Raw genomic sequence first — 17,921 nt, 5'->3', positions numbered from 1 at the left:
TTAAATTTTTGAAATCCTTTTTTCAATTTCTTATGAGCTTTATCTAATTTTTCTGATTCAACTATTAAAGCAACATAAGTTTCATGCAATTCACTTTCACTAAATTGACTATAATTATCAGAATCGCTAGATGTACTTACTTGGCTTCCAGCGTCGTCGTCTGCCACTAAACAGATGTTTTCCTCTTCATCAGATTCGCTCAGATCAGAAATTGTTTCATTGTCATCGTCCCATGCGATGTAGGCTTTTTTCTTGAAGAATTTCTTTTCCTTTATTTCTTCATTCTTCTTTTGATTTGGGCAGTCAACTTTTAAGTGCCCCATTTCTCCGCAACCATAACATTTATAATGTGAGGAAGATCCTTGGTTTTCTTTCTTTTCAAATTTTAATCTTCCTTTGTCTTTTGATTTCATGAACCTGTTGAGCCTTTTTATCATGAGTCTCANATTTTCTTCATCTTCTNAGTCTTCATCTTCTATTTTGTTCTTGCTCCTTTCTACCTCAGATTTTAAGGCTAGACTCTTTTTCTTGGTTTTGGCTTTTGCTTCTTCTTCATCAAGTCTTCCAAGATCAAGCTCATGCTCCCTCAACTTTCCGAATAGTGCCGCCATAGTCATCGTGTTGAGGTTTTGTGACTCAGAAATTGCAGTCACTTTCGGTTGCCACGACCTGTCTAAAGATTTCAAAATTTTTATATTAAGCTCATCATTGTCAAATGACTTACCTAGTCCAATGAGGTGATTGACAATGTTGGTGAAGCGTTTCTGAACGTCTGATATTGTTTCTCCTTGCTTCATCCTGAACATTTCGTACTCTTGGATCAAGGTATTTTTTCTCGCCCTCTTCACGTCATCTGTTCCTTCGTGAGTTACTCTCAGCACTTCCCACATCTCCTGCGCGGTTTTGCAAATGGAGACCCTGTAGAACTCATCAACAGTTAAGGTAGATGCAATTGTGTTCTGGGCTTTCACGTCATTTTAACATCTTTTCTTTTCTTCAGCAGTCCATTGACCACGGGGCTTTGGTTCCTACAAATTGTTAGTAGGAACAGACGAACCAGATGCAATAACATCCCAAACCTCACAATCAATAGACTCAATAAATATTTGCATTCTAACCTTTCAGAATGCATAATTTTCACCTGTGAATAAAGGTGGTTATTGATAGAGGCACCCTTTGCAAAGGTTTGATATGATCCTGCCATTTGAATGACTATCAAAGCGAGCTCTGATACCAATTGTCAGAATTGCTGCAGCGGAATTTTTAGCGTGGAATAACAAACCAAGAGGGTTTTTAATTCAAACGTGTGCCTTTTAATTTCTTCTCAATTTATCTTACTACGCAAATAATAAATATAAATAAAAGAGTAAAGTTGAGAGAAATTTGCACAGATGATTTTTATACTGGTTCGGATTTTACCAATTTTACGTCCAGTCACTTATCTCAAACCGAGATAAACAGTTCACTATCACAAAACAATTACAAATAATAATCACAAAGAAAAATAATTTGTAAAAGTTTAGAAACCACCTCTCTTGATACCAAAAGAGATGAACCTGCACCTCCTTTGAATCTTCACAAAGGATGAGAGACCTCCTCCGAATACTTCACAAAGGATGAAACACCTCCTCCGAATACTTCACGAAGGATGATCCTCTTCCAAACACCTCCTCAGACGCACCAAGGATGAACCAGCTATTCCTCCGTCACCGTAGTTGCAATGTACCAGCACCATAGACAAGAGTTTCCTTAGCTGAGTAAGAGCACACACTTCTCAAAGAGTTCTGAGTGTTTTAGCACAATGGAAGAGTTGTTGTTGATGGATAAAGAGAGCCTATAAATAGACTCAAGCAAAAACTCTTTCATTCTACGAAACTGGCCATTTAACGCATTTAATCGATTAATATTAGTGTTAATCGATTAANATAAGTACAACGGCTAGTTTTTCAAATCAGAAACCTCCAACGGCTAGTATTAATTGATTATTCTCAAGATTAATCGATTAATTAATCGATTAAAACTTGTTTTAATCGATTATTCCAAAGTTGATTGGGTTCTTGCTTCTGTAGCGATTCTAATCGATTATATCAGGGATTAATCGATTAAAATGGAGAAGTTTTGATTCTAAACAGCAAATACAAAGTATAAAGGTACAAGAATCAAAACCTACTACAAATCTAAGTCCTAAACAATTTAACTACAATTATTATAAAAGCTTTTCATAACAAAAATAAGTCTTCAAAGGATCTTCATGAATCTTGATAAATCTTGACAAATCTTGACTTGATTTGGGTATCATCAAAACTACATCTTCATCATTTTGCTAACAGAATGCTTATCGGATGAATAACAGATCGGTGAAATTGGAGCCTACAATATCAGAATTACTTAAGCTTCCTCTGATTGTGAAATGGATGGTTCAATAAAAAAATGACCTAGAGAGAAGGTGGAAAAAGTTGATGAATGAAATGTTAGAGAGAGAAGCGTTATTAGAAGATGGACCAGATACGCTTCCAATTTGCTTCTACTTAAGTGACTAATATGCTTTTAATTATAAAATTTGGTTTATTCACCTAATATCCACATCAGCCCCTTTTAACAAATTTTTAGGTTATTACAGGTGTTGTTCATTTCATTTACTTTTGAAATTTTGATTTTTCTACACTTTGAAATCATCATAACATTTACTTTCTACACTTTGATTTTTCTTTGTAATTTTGCTACTAACTTAGTGTGTATGTTATGAGACTATCATCGTAGTCACCACATGATCATATTTGATAAAAAATTATTTAATATTTTATTTACCATCTTGCTTTAAAAAATATCTTCATATATTCATTTTATTAACAAGATTATTAAGATGAGTGAAATATTGTTCAACTCTTTTTGAGTTCTCGCATTATATGATTTTGTAGATATTATAATTTAAAGTTTGATGTCTTTTCTAGTCTTTTATATGATAACTTTAAAGTGTACCACACATTTTTGGTAGTTTTGCAATTTTCAGTTTAAAAAAAAATAGAATAATGTACTTCTTGTTGAATTTGCATAGTATTAGCTGAGTTTTCAAATGGATAGTCATTAACGACTCTAATAATGTTATAATTTTGAGTACCTTAATCGAATTTTAAAATTTTGCAATTTATTTTAATTAAATTTCAAAATTCAATGATTTCCTTGATCGAATTTCAAAAATCCAGAAACTTTTTTAGCCATATTTCAAAATCTAATAATTATTTATAGAGATTTTGAAATACGATGAGTTTCAACATTCAGTGATTTTTTTAATCAAATTTTAGAATGCAGTAATTTATTAAACCAAATTTTGAAATCTAGTAAATTTATAATTCGAGATGAAATGAAAAAGAAAATGAAAGTAAACGGAATAAAACGAGACAAAAACGAGAAAAGACGAAGGATGAAAGTAAAAACTTGGAAGTACATGGTTCATGGTTCAACGTATAGGATTTGGTAAACAATAATAATACTTACCTATTATATAAATATATATATATATATATATATATATATATATATATATATATAAGACTCACTAATTCATTGATGTGTTAACTCTTATTTAAAATTAACTTTGCTACAGAATCTTATTATAGGAATAAAATCAAAATATTTATGTTCTGTACATTATTTTGATCCTTTCATGTCCCAGTTATTATTCAAGCTCAGAGAAGATTCACATGGTGTGAGAACTTGACATCATGTCAACTGGGTTATCCAGGTAAATTACATACGCAGAACATATCTCAGTAACTGTTATGCAAAGAGACAAAACATATCCAATTTCTATTCATTTTCTTACAATCTTAACATTTTCTTCAAGTTCATTTGATTTGTCCATGCTTTAGCTTCATTTGACATGATTAGGAATATTGTCTGCATTAAAAATTCTCAGAATAGCAATATTCTCATTTTGCGTATTAATAAGAGCTAAAAACAACTAATCCAAGTAGATGAAATTTTATTTCTTTTCATAGCAAAGATGTCAGCAACAGATGGAATTTAATGTTCACCTGATACAAAATCTTTTTTCTCAGTTAAATAAAAAACATACAAAAATTTGCTTTCATGAGGGGTCCTTCCTTGGCATGCTTCTTCATCCCCTCGAACCTACGGTTATGCTCTTCTTTCCATTTTCTCATGTTTGATTCATTCTGAAATTTTCAAGCTCTCTTTTTCCTCATCAATGCAGGTCTTTTTCCTAGAGCTGAAGTTGATTTGGATGAACATGTGAGCAAACCCCGCAGCAGAGCCAGAGCACCCAAACCCATGAAAGAGGCATACAGTGTTAATAGCTTATCAGATGCCCTATTCGAATTCATCATTTCTGATAATATAGCAACCTGCAACCCACAAACAACCAATGTCTCATTCTTACTCACATCTATGGCTCGATCAAAGACTAATATTACACCTCCATCTTCACTGAAACAAGTCTCCTTGATAAAAATCAATTCAACATGATCTAACAGTTGCAAAAAGACAGTTTTTCGTGCTAGCACAAAGTAATACTAACCAACAATAATAGCAGATCCCTGTAAACAAACAATGCATTGGTTCTAATTGAATGGTTGCTAGTAACTCCAAAAAGTTAGAGCTTTTCTAGATCCAAAGATCCAAACATCAGAAAAGAGAATAATATCCATTTTTTGTCTTCCCCCAGAAGCATAATCGTTCACATTAACCATACAAACATGCAACCATATGAATCAAAATATAAAAAATAAAAAAGAGTGGCCATTAAAAAGGTAGAAACTTTTTCCCTGGAAGAAAAATAAGTATTCTCTGCAGTCCTGCTCATAGGATTATAAAAAATGGGAAAAAAAAAATTGAAGAAGTAAAATATGAATTTAAAGGTGCCAGACAGACAGATAGATAGAAAGAAAGATTATAGAGTTACCATGGAGGTAGAGGTAGAGACACCATACATCAAGCAAGTGGTATTGAACCAAGGCTTGGAAGTGAGAATGGCATAGAGGTTGAGGAGTGCAAGGGGCCATTGGAATAGAAGCTCAAGCCAAACAAGACCTACAAAAAAGTGTGGCTTTTCAGCCACAAGGTAATCACCATAGTCGTGGGTGTAGTGGTCCTTGAGTTGGACAAGAATTTCAGGGAAATAACTCAGAGGAAGACACGCTTGAGCATCGATGAGAGGAGCAGCCACTGCTATCACGAGGAAGAACAGGAACAGAATGGCGTCTACTAGCTTCAACACAACACCCATTTGTTGATTCGCGGATTTGAAGCCTCTAAGGGCCAAAGAATGAAGATTGGAGGATGAAGGAGAAGTGGGTTCTTACGAAAAGAGGGATCTTGGAGCCTGCAAATTCCCCAACACCCTTTTCGTTACGTTCTATGATGTTCTTTTTCATTAAAAAATATATAAATAAAAAATAAAGATTGCAATTTCTTTCCACTTTTAGAAATATTTGTAATTTTCTTAAAATAGAGTGATGGGTTTTTTATTTGTTAAGGGGTTGTTCGAAGTTTCAATGGCACATATGTATTTTCAACTTAGGTATCAAGTTAATTTTTTTTTTTAATAAAGTGAACTATTTTTAAATAATATCTTATAGTGTTAAAAATACAATTTTATAAACAATGAAAGATAAACTGAGAACAATAATTTTTATAATTCAATTTTGTATGCTATATAATAGAGATGTCACAGAAAAAAAATAAAAATACAATGTAATTTTGTATAGTATAATTTCTTCTTTTCTTTTATGAAGTAAAAACTTAAAAAAATATCTTTTAATTTTTATTTTAGTTAATTAAGTTTATGATCACAGAACCCTGCTTAATTCTGACGATTCCAGAATTAAGTTTATTAAATGAACACGTTCATTTAATAGGAGCAAGATATTTATTACCGGATCAAATCAACACATAAACCACTAAATTAAGCATATGAAAGTTGCGAGTCTATAATCTCTTACTTGAGATTGAACATACTAGATACAGGGATTACAAATTGTGGTTGCAGAGGATGTTGTCGTTGTTTCTTATGTTGTTAATGTTGGTGGTGATATTGTTGCTGCAAATCGAAACTAGTAACTACTACCAGGATGAAATCGAATTACAAAATAACAGTCACTCGTTTTTTTACAATTATGGTTAACAAAATTTTAATAAAATTGTTAAAAAAGTAATGATAGAATGACATACATCAGAAGAATAAAATAGTGATAAAAATAAATTTTTATATTTTTTTCAAAAAATAAAAAATAAAAATAATATTAAATAAATATAAAAATTTGTGTGTTGAAATGTTATTTTTCTTATCAAAAGTGGCACATGGTCTCCTATCAAATGAAGGTCATCCCATACTCCAATGTCAAACTAACATTTTTCAAAAAGTAAACCCAATACATACTATCCAACATCATCATCGTTGCATGCCATACCAATTATTATGGCGAAATCGTGTAACATTGCACTTTCTTTGATGATGGTGAAGAGGAAATACAAAGAGAAGAATACGTAAGGAAGAAAAGAAAAACATAAACATGATAAAAATAATTGTTAAAAGTAAGTTTTAGACCTAACTTAATTATATAAAACCGACTTGTAAAATGAGGTCTGTACCCCACTTATACATTATAAATTGGTCTTGTCTCTAGTCGATATGAAACTTCCAACAATAATAATGGTTTGGTTTACCAGAAATAAGAAATGAAAATGCGTCATAACACTTTTTTGACAATATTTTAACACCATCTACGTCTCATTCTATAATTGGTTCATGTTTAACAAAATGACATATTGATGATGTTAAAATGTTGCCATGTTGTCAAATTATCATTATTCTTGTAATATATACTCTTTCACATTATTTTCATCCTTCTTATTTTTCTAATCTAGTTATTTAAATTATATTTATAACATAATTCAAAGTGTACACAAAAGCTAATTATCGCATGCCTTTCTTTGAAATTTAAACTTTTGTCTCAGATTTTTTTAAAACTAACTTAAAAATTTAAAGAAAAACATATTTATATCATCTTTTATTTCAATTTTTAAACATGATAAAATTATATGAGAAAAAGAGAGATACATATACTGCCCTTGGAAAGGTCCAGGAGAAATCATCATCCCAAATTTTATTAACTTTGTTTGACCTTATCAACATGACTTCTAAACTTTTTTGTATAGAAGTGTTTCTCTGTGAATTTTTTCTTTTATGAATTTGTACTTACATGAATGTAACTAGTAATAGCTTATGCTGAATTAAAATGCAAAAAGTGAAAGAACACTAAAGTAAAGACATCATAGTTAGCTGAATCAATTCCCACTTGTCAAGTAAAATTTTTAAAAACTTAGTTATCTACAGACAGAACTATCAAGGTTGTAAGAAAAGTGAAGAAAAATAATAATGAGAGGTGTTTTTTTCATCAAGATCATCATAGTCTACAACACCATGAGTAGTAGTTTGAAGTTGCTTTCTCCAGTTCATGAACAATTTTCTTGAAAATCTATTCATCACAGTATGATCTTTCAAATCCAATCATCAATGTTAATTAGGACTTATGTGATAAAGACCCCCATGACTTGAGTGAGAGAAACAAATGAACCACATGAAATTGTTTTATTTATTTAAAAGAACTTTGGATTACCAGAATTCAAAACAGGTGATGAGAAATAAAAAAGAAACGAAAAGAAAATTAGGTACATCTTTGTCTCATCATCTATGCTCTTGACAGCAACTCAAATGACACCTTAATATCAAGACAAAAGCACCACTGACTAATATGTACTCAACAATTAATGCATTAGTTTCTCTTTTCTTGTTATGCTGCCACTACTCAACCTTATAGTTCTCTCCTTTGTTTTCACTTTCTCTATTTTCCCCTTTCCCCTCATTCCTCTTCTTGTAAAACCTTATTGCTGCTGATGGTGATTGAAGAGAGCCTTGTTTGTTTCCATGGAAATTGACATGTGTGTAAACCTAACAACTCAATTGCCCCAAGAGTGAGATATTCTCATCACACCCCCCAAGTTGGCACGGTTGACTTTGAAGTATGCTCACTTAACTTCATAACTCTATGTAATGTACAGTTTAGAAGTCAATGATGGGCTCCCCAACATTCAAATTTCTTTCCACTTTCCATGGCAGGTCGAAAAGTTTAGCAGTGATGAACTTGAAGATCTTATTCACGTTGATGTTGTAAGTTGCACTGGAAAAGAACAAGGCAGCATTCAGGGCCTTTGCATATTTTCTTGCCTGTTCAATGTCACAACATCACAAACATCAAATCTTATCTTCAAAACAAGACATTTTTTTCTATTTTGGAGAGGCTCACACAGCATTCCAACATAACATGCTTGCAAATAAATAGGTATGGGAACATGGTTGGTCTTGTCTTCCCTAAGACTCCATGAATCATCAAACATGAGGTGCCTTATAATGTAAGATGGGGTCCATGATCATTAACCTGACCATTCTTTATGCAGGTGACTCTACTTGGTTTTGATGATTAACACTATCTTTAACATGCCTATACCCATTGAAAAATTAGTGGTGTCTGCAATGTTAAGTGTTTGGAAACAAGGAGTCTATTCCATCAATCTCTTTTGTTTTTATCCCACGTCGCAATTTAAAACAACAATCATCAAAACTATCAATTTTTCTGATTTTGTAGTGATGTTGTGTCACAAAAGAATGCATAATACTTGTTCAGATCTGGAGGTTCTGTTTTAGTAGATCTAAGAACATGCAGAGATCGTACATAAAATGCATTTTTATTGTTGAAATTGGAACTCTTACCTCATTAGCAATGGTCCATTGGAGATCAATAGGGAGCTGGATAAAATCATCAAACTTGGTTCCTATCAAAACTGGTATTGCTGTCTACAAAAGTCAAGGATAAAGCACTATAAAATCCCACTCCTCTGTATCCACATGCATACAAGTTTATGCTTTCTGGGACAAAAGAAAAAAATATACCTGATTCCATTTCCTGGCTTCTTTGTACCATCCGAGAACACTGAAATCATTCACCAAAAAAAAAAAAAAAACATGGTGAAAATTTATCTGATATTAGCAATCTGAAAAGGCTTTAGCCAACATCAATCCAAAAGAACATAACAAAGAAGGTACCTGTTTAATGTGCATCGACTTGTTAGATCAAACATAATCAAAATCGCCACAGAATCCGTGCAAGCCATCGGAATTCGATCTTCTGTTTTTCCATCACCTGCATGGAAAACGACCAGTTATTAAAATATAAATAATTAACCATCATTGATCTTTCTTTTTGGCCATATCCATAACCATAAGTGATCACAAATTCATCAAAAACAATACGTGCTATTCTCTCTCTCTCTCTCTCTCTCTGTCTCTCTCTATATATATACACACACACATGTATATATCTACCTTGTACTTCCCAGATACAGTACGAGATGCGAACCCCTTTAACGACCAGTGTTTTGTCCATCTGATTTAACCCTTCCATCTGGCTACCATGCTTCTCCTTTTCATCCCCAACATATTTCACCTGAAAACCACATTCAAACAAAAGGAAAATACGAACAGTAAATAAAAACAATTTTTTGACTCAACCCGTTTCAGGTTAAACGCAATAGAACCAAAAAATAAAAAGAAAACTATCCATGTTAGCTCGATTACTAATACAAACCAAAAAGCTGGTTTTTCCAATTTGGCAATCTCCCAACAAGCTGATCTTCAAGGAGACCAAATCAGAATCCAAATCATGGGTTTGAAACATCGCCGGCGGCGCGACATCCATCTCTTCACGAGCAATTTCGCCGGCTGATTCTGCCGTGGTGGGCAGCGGCGGAGAGGGTAATGCTGGAGGCAGCATGCTGTAGGTGTTGTTGGTCTTCCTCCCGGAACAGAGCAGGATGCGGTGGAGGACACGGAGGATGCAGCGGCGTAGCAGGGAAACGCGTTGGTGAAAGCGTCGCCTTATGGTTGTTGAGTTGTTGAGTTTGGTGCCAAACTGGGGCATGTTTTGTTTTGATCTCCCTCCTTGTTGTTTTTTTTTTTTTGTTTCTTTTGTTGTTTTCCGAGGAAATAAAGGAAAATTTGAAGCTATGTTTTTGTGTCGTGTTTGGAATGGAATGTTGTTGACGACGATGAACTACGACGGATGGCCTCAAGTGCAACCACTGAGCCTCTCAGCCATGAAAATGAAAAGTGAGGTTGTGAGTTGTCTCATATTTTTGAATGCTGAGGGTACTTTCGGGTTTTCCACCCTCACCTCTCCCTATGTTCTTGATTTTGTGAAGGGTTTTCACTTTTTCAGTTACATCTTTCAACGACTTTTGTGCTATCAGCAACACTACTTTAACGCCACGGTTGACCGTTAAAATATGAACACTGTCCTTTCATTCCACAATTTTAAATGTGGCTACAGTTTTCCTCATTTTAAGACACCAAATAAATAAAATCTAGATTTTTCTCCAAAATTATATTTTTTTATTACTATTTCTTATTTATTTATTTATAATATTATCACTACTTTTTATCTTTCTATTAATACCTGTATGAAATTTTTACAATCATATTGTATTGAATAATAATAATTTAATGATCTTTCCGTGTGTGTGTGTATAGTGATTTAATAATAATTTAATATTTTATTGAAGAATCTTTTTGCCTTAGCCTTGTTTCAATTCTTATTAGTATTAGCTTCGATTAACTAAGAATATTGATTGGTGAATAGTGTGGGTTCTATAAAAATCTTCTGCCTTTTGTGTATGTTTGAAGTTTGGTGAATAAAAAGGGGCTTTTGAGAAACAAGACAACATTATCGACCACGTGTTGCTCTGGAAAACATGTGTTCAATGGTCCCATTTGATGAATCATTTTCAAATGTGTACCTCACCAGCGACAAACCCATGTAGTGAAATCACCAAATCATTCAATGCAATTTTTGGAGATTTCATACTCGGAGATTCCTGACATAAGAATTATGGTGACAGACAAAACAAAAACTTTGTTTATTTTTCATACTTAACCAAAATCTTGGATGAGAAGGATGAAGGGCCACTAAGAATACTTGTAGTGATTGTTAAGATCATATGAAGCTTGAATCTAATTGCTACTTTCTTTTTATTTCTTCAAGACAACCTTGCAAAAGGGTCTGTCTAAATCATGTTATTCCCAGTAAAAATATAAACAACTTTCATGAGATTACATGAACTCTTGAAGCCCTTGCTGGATTTTGCTTCTAAACAAACTCACTTTTAAGAGGACCACCAAAAGCTTGGAAAATGAAAGCATGTTCAATGATGAGAATTGTGGTCAGGGTATTCCTTTTCTTCACAAGCTTTTTTTCTAAACAAAGGTACAACAAACTAAAGCATGATTTTTGTTCTTTTTTTAAACAATGTTGTGGTGACAGTCTTGCTGTCACAATTTCCTAGCTAGGAAGGAAGGATTTACCTTCACTGGTGTAGACTAATTTGTGCCAACGCTATATGACTAGGTAGCCTAAAAGAGAAAAAACAAAAAGATAAAGAAAGCAAAATGAGAGAGGGTTGGTTAACTAGATGGTTGATGAAACAGAAGGATCATCCAAGCTTTGGCTGTGTCTCCTTTTCTTGTTTTCCCTAAGTATCTCTTTGACTTCTGCTTCCCTTTTATCTACAAATACCATCAACTTCTTTAGGCTAGGAGTTCTGCTTGGACGTCTAGACCTCCTCACTGGTTGGAGTTCCTCATCAGTTTTCTCAGATTCTGGGATGAATTTGTTATATTGACAGAAGATTCTGGCAAAGAAAATTATGAGGGTAATGAAACATGCAATGCCACATATAAGAAAGAGGCCCCAGAAGCTTGTCAGAGCTAGTTTGTTTGAATCAACATCTACGGTTGTACACTCCTTTCTGTTAAGCCATTTGTCATGAATCCTTTGCAGGTCACCACTCTCAGAGAGTTGAAGAATGGCGGTTGACAAGTCAACAGCAAGGGGAGAGTCCCTCTGGAATGCCTGTTATCAAGGAAAATCATCCCTATATATTACATCAAAGATATGAACACAACAAGCACATCACAGTAGAAGAACATTGATGTGTAAAATTAGAAATAACTTGGCTTATTTATGTATTTTTCATAGCAAGTGTTGCCATAAACTATGTAACAAAGTAACTCAAGATATTTTCTTTTAGAAGAAAATGGAATATTCAATGCAATAGGGTATGTTTGATTATTTTCTAAATTACAAAAGTAGTGTGCAGTAGAGTTAAATAATGGATGAACATATGGAATCCTTAACCTTAGACATGCAAGAAGAGATACTCACAAATCCCCAGCCACTTTTAGTGAACTCCTGGCCAACAGTTCTGAATTTACACTGACTGCTGGACATCAAGAGTTCAATGTAAGGAAGCTCGTCAACAACTGCCACAACTCCTCCAGCTTGAGGTCCTCGCTGAAGGGCATCAATATAATCCTCCATGTTTTTCAGCGTAACTATTCTAGATTCAGCTATATTGAGGTCATCTACAAGATACTTGCGTGCAAATGAACCATCTTGAATTCCAATCGGTAGTGTACTTGAGATCAAGCTATCAATTCCTTCAATTTGAGATGACAGTTGCCGCACAGTGAGGATAGAGGTCAAGCTAGCTGTGTAGCTTGAATTTATGATCAACACCACAAAGAGCCATATGATTAGCACCAATCGTCCAAGTCCACTCACAGTGTTCTCCCCTTTGTCAAGTCAACGAATTTCATCATGAACAATACAAAACAAGGACAGTTGCAGGTAAAAATTGAAAAGGGTGTGAAAGAAAAACATACTGTGTGAGAAAAACATTGTTGAGAAACTAAACCTGCAAAAGAGGAAGGAATTTATCTTAGTAAAAATATTTACTGTATGTTAAAGTAATGCAATTACCTCTAATCTGAGTAATACACTACAATGATACAGCAAGGGCTGCAATGTCACACACCCTTGCAATGATCATCACAGAGGGGCTTTTGTGATCCACGAAAGGATTGAGAAAAAGGCCTTTCAAATGGGCAGAGCATACTCACCAAAACACTGTTATAAGTTGTTTCCTCGGTGAGCCCCGGAACTCAGGATTGAGCCTGTGCTCAAGAATCCATACAACACTTCCAACAAAAAGAAAGAAAGCACCAGTGACACACCACATTTCAGTAGTGAATGGCTGAAGGAAAGACCAAGGGCTTGATTTCTGCTCTTTAAAAGGAACAACAACAACAAGCCCTGATGGCATGAAAGGTTGAGTAAAATCCACAATCCTTGTCCTATTTGTGACAATTGTAACATCTCCAACAGCTGCATCAAAGTTCTAAACAAGTAAAGGACACCAAATTAGCAAAACTATCAGAATTTGAAAACCATATTAAGGAAAGGATCAATTTCCCACATTATCGCTAATCACCGTCCTTTAAGATTATAAGTAAATTATCCAGGTTAAATATTTTTGTAATCTCTAAACTTAGATACAAAATTGAAATTTGATCCGGTCTCAAAGTTTGATACATATTGGTCCCAAACTTTAGAAAAAATGGATATAACTCTCTTAGCTTTACGATGTTACATGTTAAATAACGTTCCAGACTAGTATTTTAAGTGTCAAAACAACTTAAATGTATTAACCTGAAACGTTGTTTGACACAAATTTTAACGCAGTTGGATTATGAAGACTACATCTATTCATTTCTAGAGTTTGAAAATCAAAATATATCAAAGTTTGGAACAAAAACGGCTTCCAATTCCGTATCAAAACTTAAGGACTGAAAATATATTTAACCCAATTATCAATGGTAACAATATAAGATTTAGAAACTCACATTTTGTGCAACTTGTTCCACAAGCTCGTTGTAGCTAGGATTCCTTACACCATTTCCAAATAACATGTATTTTCGTGGGACAGGGTAAGGCAACAATTTCAAGGCTGCTTCAAAAACGTCAATGCAATAGCCTTGTACCCCTGGCGGGTTGTTGTCCTTAGAAACAAAGTCCTTGTAGCTCACTCTGTTAGGAACTGCTATCCTAAGTGGTTGTCCATTGTTGGGAAACACCCACCCTCTTGGTGTAGTTGTAATCTCTCCAGGCCATATCACACTGTAAAGTTGTTGATTTCTCATCAAAGATGTGTTTGATGATTTTTTCAGATATAAAGTTTCAGGAGCTACAACTGTCAGACCAGAATGATTAGACCAGTAACCAATTCTACGGGATCCACTACCACCAATATTGAGAATTTCATATGCTGGATGAACTCGATTCTTGTCCATGTCAAACTCAATTTGACCACTCACACCAGTGAAGTTCATTCCCAAAATTGTCTGGAGAAACTGTGGACCACCATCAAATGTACGAAGTGAAGCTAAATGCAACAAGCTTCCATTTGTGTCTTGCAACTTAGGGTCACTAGAGAAAGAAATGTTTCCCCCTTCATTGAGATAAGCATCAAGAGCACGAGCTGCTAACCAAACAGAATCATAAGCATAAAATGCATAAGAATTGAAGCTTACGGTCTCTTTGGCCCTTTGGCTTTTCAAGCTGGAGAGAAGATTCTCCTTGAGATCAGTGTCAGGAATGTGATGACGAAAAGCCACAATCCCTTGTAAGAGATTCATTGTGTCAGGGTCAGGTGACTCTGAGGAATCCAGCACTGAAGGAAGCCAATCTGTTGCAATCCAAACATAGCCACTGCCCATCATTCCGAGCTTCTTGGCAATGGAGAAAATTGCTAAACCAGTATCAGGATTCACATGCAGAACATAGACCCGCGATTCCATCAAGTTCACTTCATTCAATAAGTCACTGATATCACTTTCTGAGGCCCCAGGAGAAAAAGCAGCCTTGTAAGAGATCTTGGAACGTTTCTTCGACAGTGCATCACCCAATACAGAAATTCCATTCCTGCCATTGTCATCATCTACATAGATGGCAATTACCTCCCTCCATCTGTGATAATTAATAAAGGCTGAAACTGCATACATCTGAAAATAGTCGTTCTGAGTAGTGCGGATAAAATATGGGTACTGCAGAGAAGAAAGAGTGGGGTCAGTGGCCCCAAACGACAGAAGAGGTACATGGAGTTCATTAACAACATGAGAGATTATATGAGCTGTTCCAGATGACAGTGGACCAACAACAGCAACCACATCATTCTCCATCAATTGCAGAGCTACATCATCAACAAGATTAATCAAGCCTATTTACTCTTACCCCTTCCCCAAAGAGAGGATTTCATGAACAAACAAAAAAGTGTTGAGGTTAAATTTAAGTAAAACCAATCGGTGAAAGAGATAGCTGCTGAAATTTCAAGCTTTGGCAATGGCAAATACCTTCCATTGTTGCAAGAAACGCACTGCAATTTGTGCTGTGCAAAATGACTTGCAGGTCAATGCCAGGGAGAATGCTCGTGCTAGAATTAACATCTTTAACAGCAGCCAAAATTGCAGGTAAAGCAGATCTTCCAATGACAGAATCCATAGGAAAGAGGGCTCCAAATTTCACAACCTTCGGTCTTGAAGAAACAGAGGAATCCACACTGGTAGGTGAAGAGGGTTCTTTCCTCCCCACCACTTCCAGGGGAATCCACAAGCACAAAACAAAGAGGAACAGTGTTCTCCCCATAGCCATGCTCCCAAGAGGATCTTCCTTCAAAGTAAGCAACTTTCGGCTTCAGTTCTTCAGTTTATACCACCATTCTGCTCAGAGAACTAAGCACACCAACCATGTGCCAAAACCATTTCAGAAACAGCACAAAAGTAAATATAAGTAAGCAGCATCGTAGTTGGAACAACAAGGAAGAACAGCTCATGCTCCATGAACACAAAGATTCTATCTATATCTTGGGTGCTTGAGCCTAGAAGACTAGGATTCCTCACTCAAAAAGAAAAAGTCCATGTTCATACTTTTGGTGATTCTAAATATGCATGAATGAACCACAAATCAAAGTAATCCAATCATACCCAGAAATTCCAAAAGATAAGCCACTGAAAGCATATAATAAAGGTAGGTGCTTTGGAGAAGTTAAATTAAACCCACATGTTTAATTTATTCATTAATAAATGATAATGATATAAAATAAAAACCAATATAATATGTCTGAGAAACCTAGATAACACGTTAGGAAGAAGAGAATATCTGAGGTTACCTCAAAGCTTAGAACAGAACAGTGCTGTTCTGAAACATTGGAACATGAACAGCTGAAGAGGGGAAGTTACTGTGTCTTGGGTTCAAGAAAAGAATCATTCACTCGCTTTCAAGCATATTCATTTTCAAATGTCGTGGTGCTTAAAGAGATTTTTTAAGATCCATGGAACCAACGTGTTCATTTATTTTCCAGTTCTTGTAATTAATGAAAAATAATATATAAGACAAATTTTTACAAAGTATGAAGACTTGGATAATAGCATGAATACTACCTTGTCTCTCCTTTTTTTGGTTGATATTTTGCATCAACAATTCCTACCAAACAATACTGATGGGACTTCTACGTACACACTCTTATTCTGTTAATAAGGAAAAATAAAAATACTCAGAAAGAATTAAATATTTTAAAAAGTATTATTTAAAAATAATTAAAAGGGTTTAACAAAATATAATAAAAATAGAGCTGCGAATGCAGACAAAACAATAACCATAGCCATCATGGGAGGACGAAAGACAGAGAAAGCCTGGTTTGGTTGGAAATACAGTTAAAAAAAGTAGGTTTATATATTACTTAAAAAAACTAATAATTTTTTGGTACCTAATTAAAACTATAAATTCAAATTAACACAATAAATATTACTGATTCTGTATTTTATTAAATATTTTACTATAATTTCATCTGTTACAAACCATGTGCCCCAGAACATATTAATCTGCTAATTATTTAATTACAATCTGAGTATAACATTTATTCTCTTACACTGATATAATAATTTGTTTAAAAGCTGTTTCCTAATTTCTTAATGGCTTCTGATAATGACAGTTTAGACTTTAAAACTATCTAAATATAAGAAAGTGAATTGATAATGTGGAAAAATACATTATATGGTTAACTCATTAATTAAAACTTTCAACGTTCATTACTACTAATAAATAATAAATAATAGATATAAACTTTATGATGGTTCTCGTTGAATTCTATAGCTCTCTCTTGGTTATTTAATTAACTTTTAAATTAGCATAATTTTTTTTAATGCGTTTACTTATCTCCGCCGACAGCCGTCATACTCATAATTATTTTCGGAGGAAATACAGTTTTTTTTTTTTCATAAAATTGCCGTTAATTTAATTTTTTTTTTCTTAATTACGTAATCATTAATCGAATTTCTTTGATTGAATCTTGATGCAGTAGATTAACACAAACCCTTAAATGGAATAAAAAGTAAAAAATAAACAAAAATTCGCAATTAAAAAAGAAAGAGTAAAGGCTGAAAATGAAAACTCTAAATCAAATTTGAACGTGAAAGCTTTGAATGGTAGCTATACATTAATAAAGCTTCTTTTTTTTTTTCTTTTTGGCGTAAAGTTACAGAATAAAGTTGAAATGGTGACAATATGAAAGAGATTTATGAAATGCATTAACAAGTGGGGAACCAGAAACTCCGAAAAAGAGAAAAAATAAATAAATACAAAAAGGGTTTATATGCTTTTCTTTCACTGTTCTCATTCTGTTTATTTGTTTTTTCTTTTACGGATTCTGTCAATTTGTTGAATTGTAATTTATGAAGATGTAAAAAGATTTTGAACATGAATTTAACATTTCCTGTGTTTCTTTATTTCTTTTAATATTTTTGTATATTAATTTTTTGACCTATGGAGAGTGTAATTGAATAAATGCTTCGTACTGACCAATATTAAAAGCCACGTGATTGGTCCTGTTTTATTTTTCTCTCTCCTTCTCATTAAGTCAAAGCCTTATCCTAATTGGCCAATATTATCTTTTTTTAT

At 33.9% G+C, this 17,921-nt stretch overlaps 3 protein-coding genes across 4 annotated transcripts; all 3 read right to left on the bottom strand.

Annotated features, from left to right (window-relative positions):
• Positions 1–3,956: 3,956 nt before the first annotated feature.
• LOC106755799 lies at positions 3,957–5,385 on the bottom strand. Its single transcript, XM_014638014.2, has 2 exons — positions 4,922–5,385; positions 3,957–4,364 (listed from the first exon to the last, which is right to left on the bottom strand). The coding sequence occupies exons 1-2, from the start codon at positions 5,243–5,245 to the stop codon at positions 4,185–4,187; spliced, it is 504 nt and encodes a 167-aa protein (XP_014493500.1). The 5' UTR covers positions 5,246–5,385; the 3' UTR covers positions 3,957–4,184.
• A 2,205-nt stretch (positions 5,386–7,590) lies between these two features.
• LOC106755741 (septum-promoting GTP-binding protein 1) lies at positions 7,591–10,318 on the bottom strand. Its single transcript, XM_014637952.2, has 6 exons — positions 9,663–10,318; positions 9,401–9,521; positions 9,122–9,218; positions 8,969–9,008; positions 8,789–8,872; positions 7,591–8,245 (listed from the first exon to the last, which is right to left on the bottom strand). The coding sequence occupies exons 1-6, from the start codon at positions 9,993–9,995 to the stop codon at positions 8,081–8,083; spliced, it is 840 nt and encodes a 279-aa protein (XP_014493438.1). The 5' UTR covers positions 9,996–10,318; the 3' UTR covers positions 7,591–8,080.
• A 759-nt stretch (positions 10,319–11,077) lies between these two features.
• Positions 11,078–16,430, bottom strand: LOC106756325 (glutamate receptor 3.4). Of its 2 annotated transcripts, XM_014638710.2 has the most exons (7): positions 16,135–16,430; positions 15,320–15,697; positions 13,814–15,159; positions 13,031–13,308; positions 12,794–12,825; positions 12,294–12,703; positions 11,078–11,981 (listed from the first exon to the last, which is right to left on the bottom strand). In XM_014638710.2, exons 2-7 carry the CDS (start codon positions 15,615–15,617, stop codon positions 11,538–11,540), a joined length of 2,808 nt encoding a protein of 935 aa, XP_014494196.1. In that variant the 5' UTR covers positions 15,618–15,697; positions 16,135–16,430; the 3' UTR covers positions 11,078–11,537. The 2 variants fall into 2 exon arrangements, with proteins under 2 accessions (XP_014494196.1, XP_014494197.1); XM_014638711.2 differs by lacking the exon at positions 16,135–16,430 and having other exon boundaries at positions 15,320–16,103.
• Between the last annotated feature and the right edge of the window lie 1,491 nt (positions 16,431–17,921).

This window comes from Vigna radiata, chromosome 2 (genome assembly GCF_000741045.1).
Source record: "Vigna radiata var. radiata cultivar VC1973A chromosome 2, Vradiata_ver6, whole genome shotgun sequence".
Taxonomy (NCBI): Eukaryota; Viridiplantae; Streptophyta; class Magnoliopsida; order Fabales; family Fabaceae; genus Vigna; species Vigna radiata.
This window is presented reverse-complemented; position numbering and strand designations above follow the sequence as displayed.

What these genes read in the sequence shown, in the direction of transcription:
- LOC106755799 (XM_014638014.2), bottom strand. Translation starts at nt 5,245, where the DNA reads ATGGGTGTTGTGTTGAAGCTAGTAGACGCCATTCTGTTCCTGTTCTTC. An exon ending in TCTCTACCTCTACCTCCATG is followed by an intron (nt 4,365 to 4,921) that starts GTAACTCTATAA and finishes TGTGGGTTGCAG; the next exon opens with GTTGCTATATTATCAGAAAT.
- LOC106755741 (XM_014637952.2), bottom strand. Translation starts at nt 9,995, where the DNA reads ATGCCCCAGTTTGGCACCAAACTCAACAACTCAACAACCATAAGGCGA. An exon ending in TTGGAAAAACCAGCTTTTTG is followed by an intron (nt 9,522 to 9,662) that starts GTTTGTATTAGT and finishes TGTGGTTTTCAG; the next exon opens with GTGAAATATGTTGGGGATGA. An exon ending in AATGGACCATTGCTAATGAG is followed by an intron (nt 8,246 to 8,788) that starts GTAAGAGTTCCA and finishes GACATTGAACAG; the next exon opens with GCAAGAAAATATGCAAAGGC.
- LOC106756325 (XM_014638710.2), bottom strand. Translation starts at nt 15,617, where the DNA reads ATGGCTATGGGGAGAACACTGTTCCTCTTTGTTTTGTGCTTGTGGATT. An exon ending in GTTTCTTGCAACAATGGAAG is followed by an intron (nt 15,160 to 15,319) that starts GTATTTGCCATT and finishes TTGATGATGTAG; the next exon opens with CTCTGCAATTGATGGAGAAT. An exon ending in AACAATGTTTTTCTCACACA is followed by an intron (nt 12,704 to 12,793) that starts GTATGTTTTTCT and finishes GACTTGACAAAG; the next exon opens with GGGAGAACACTGTGAGTGGA.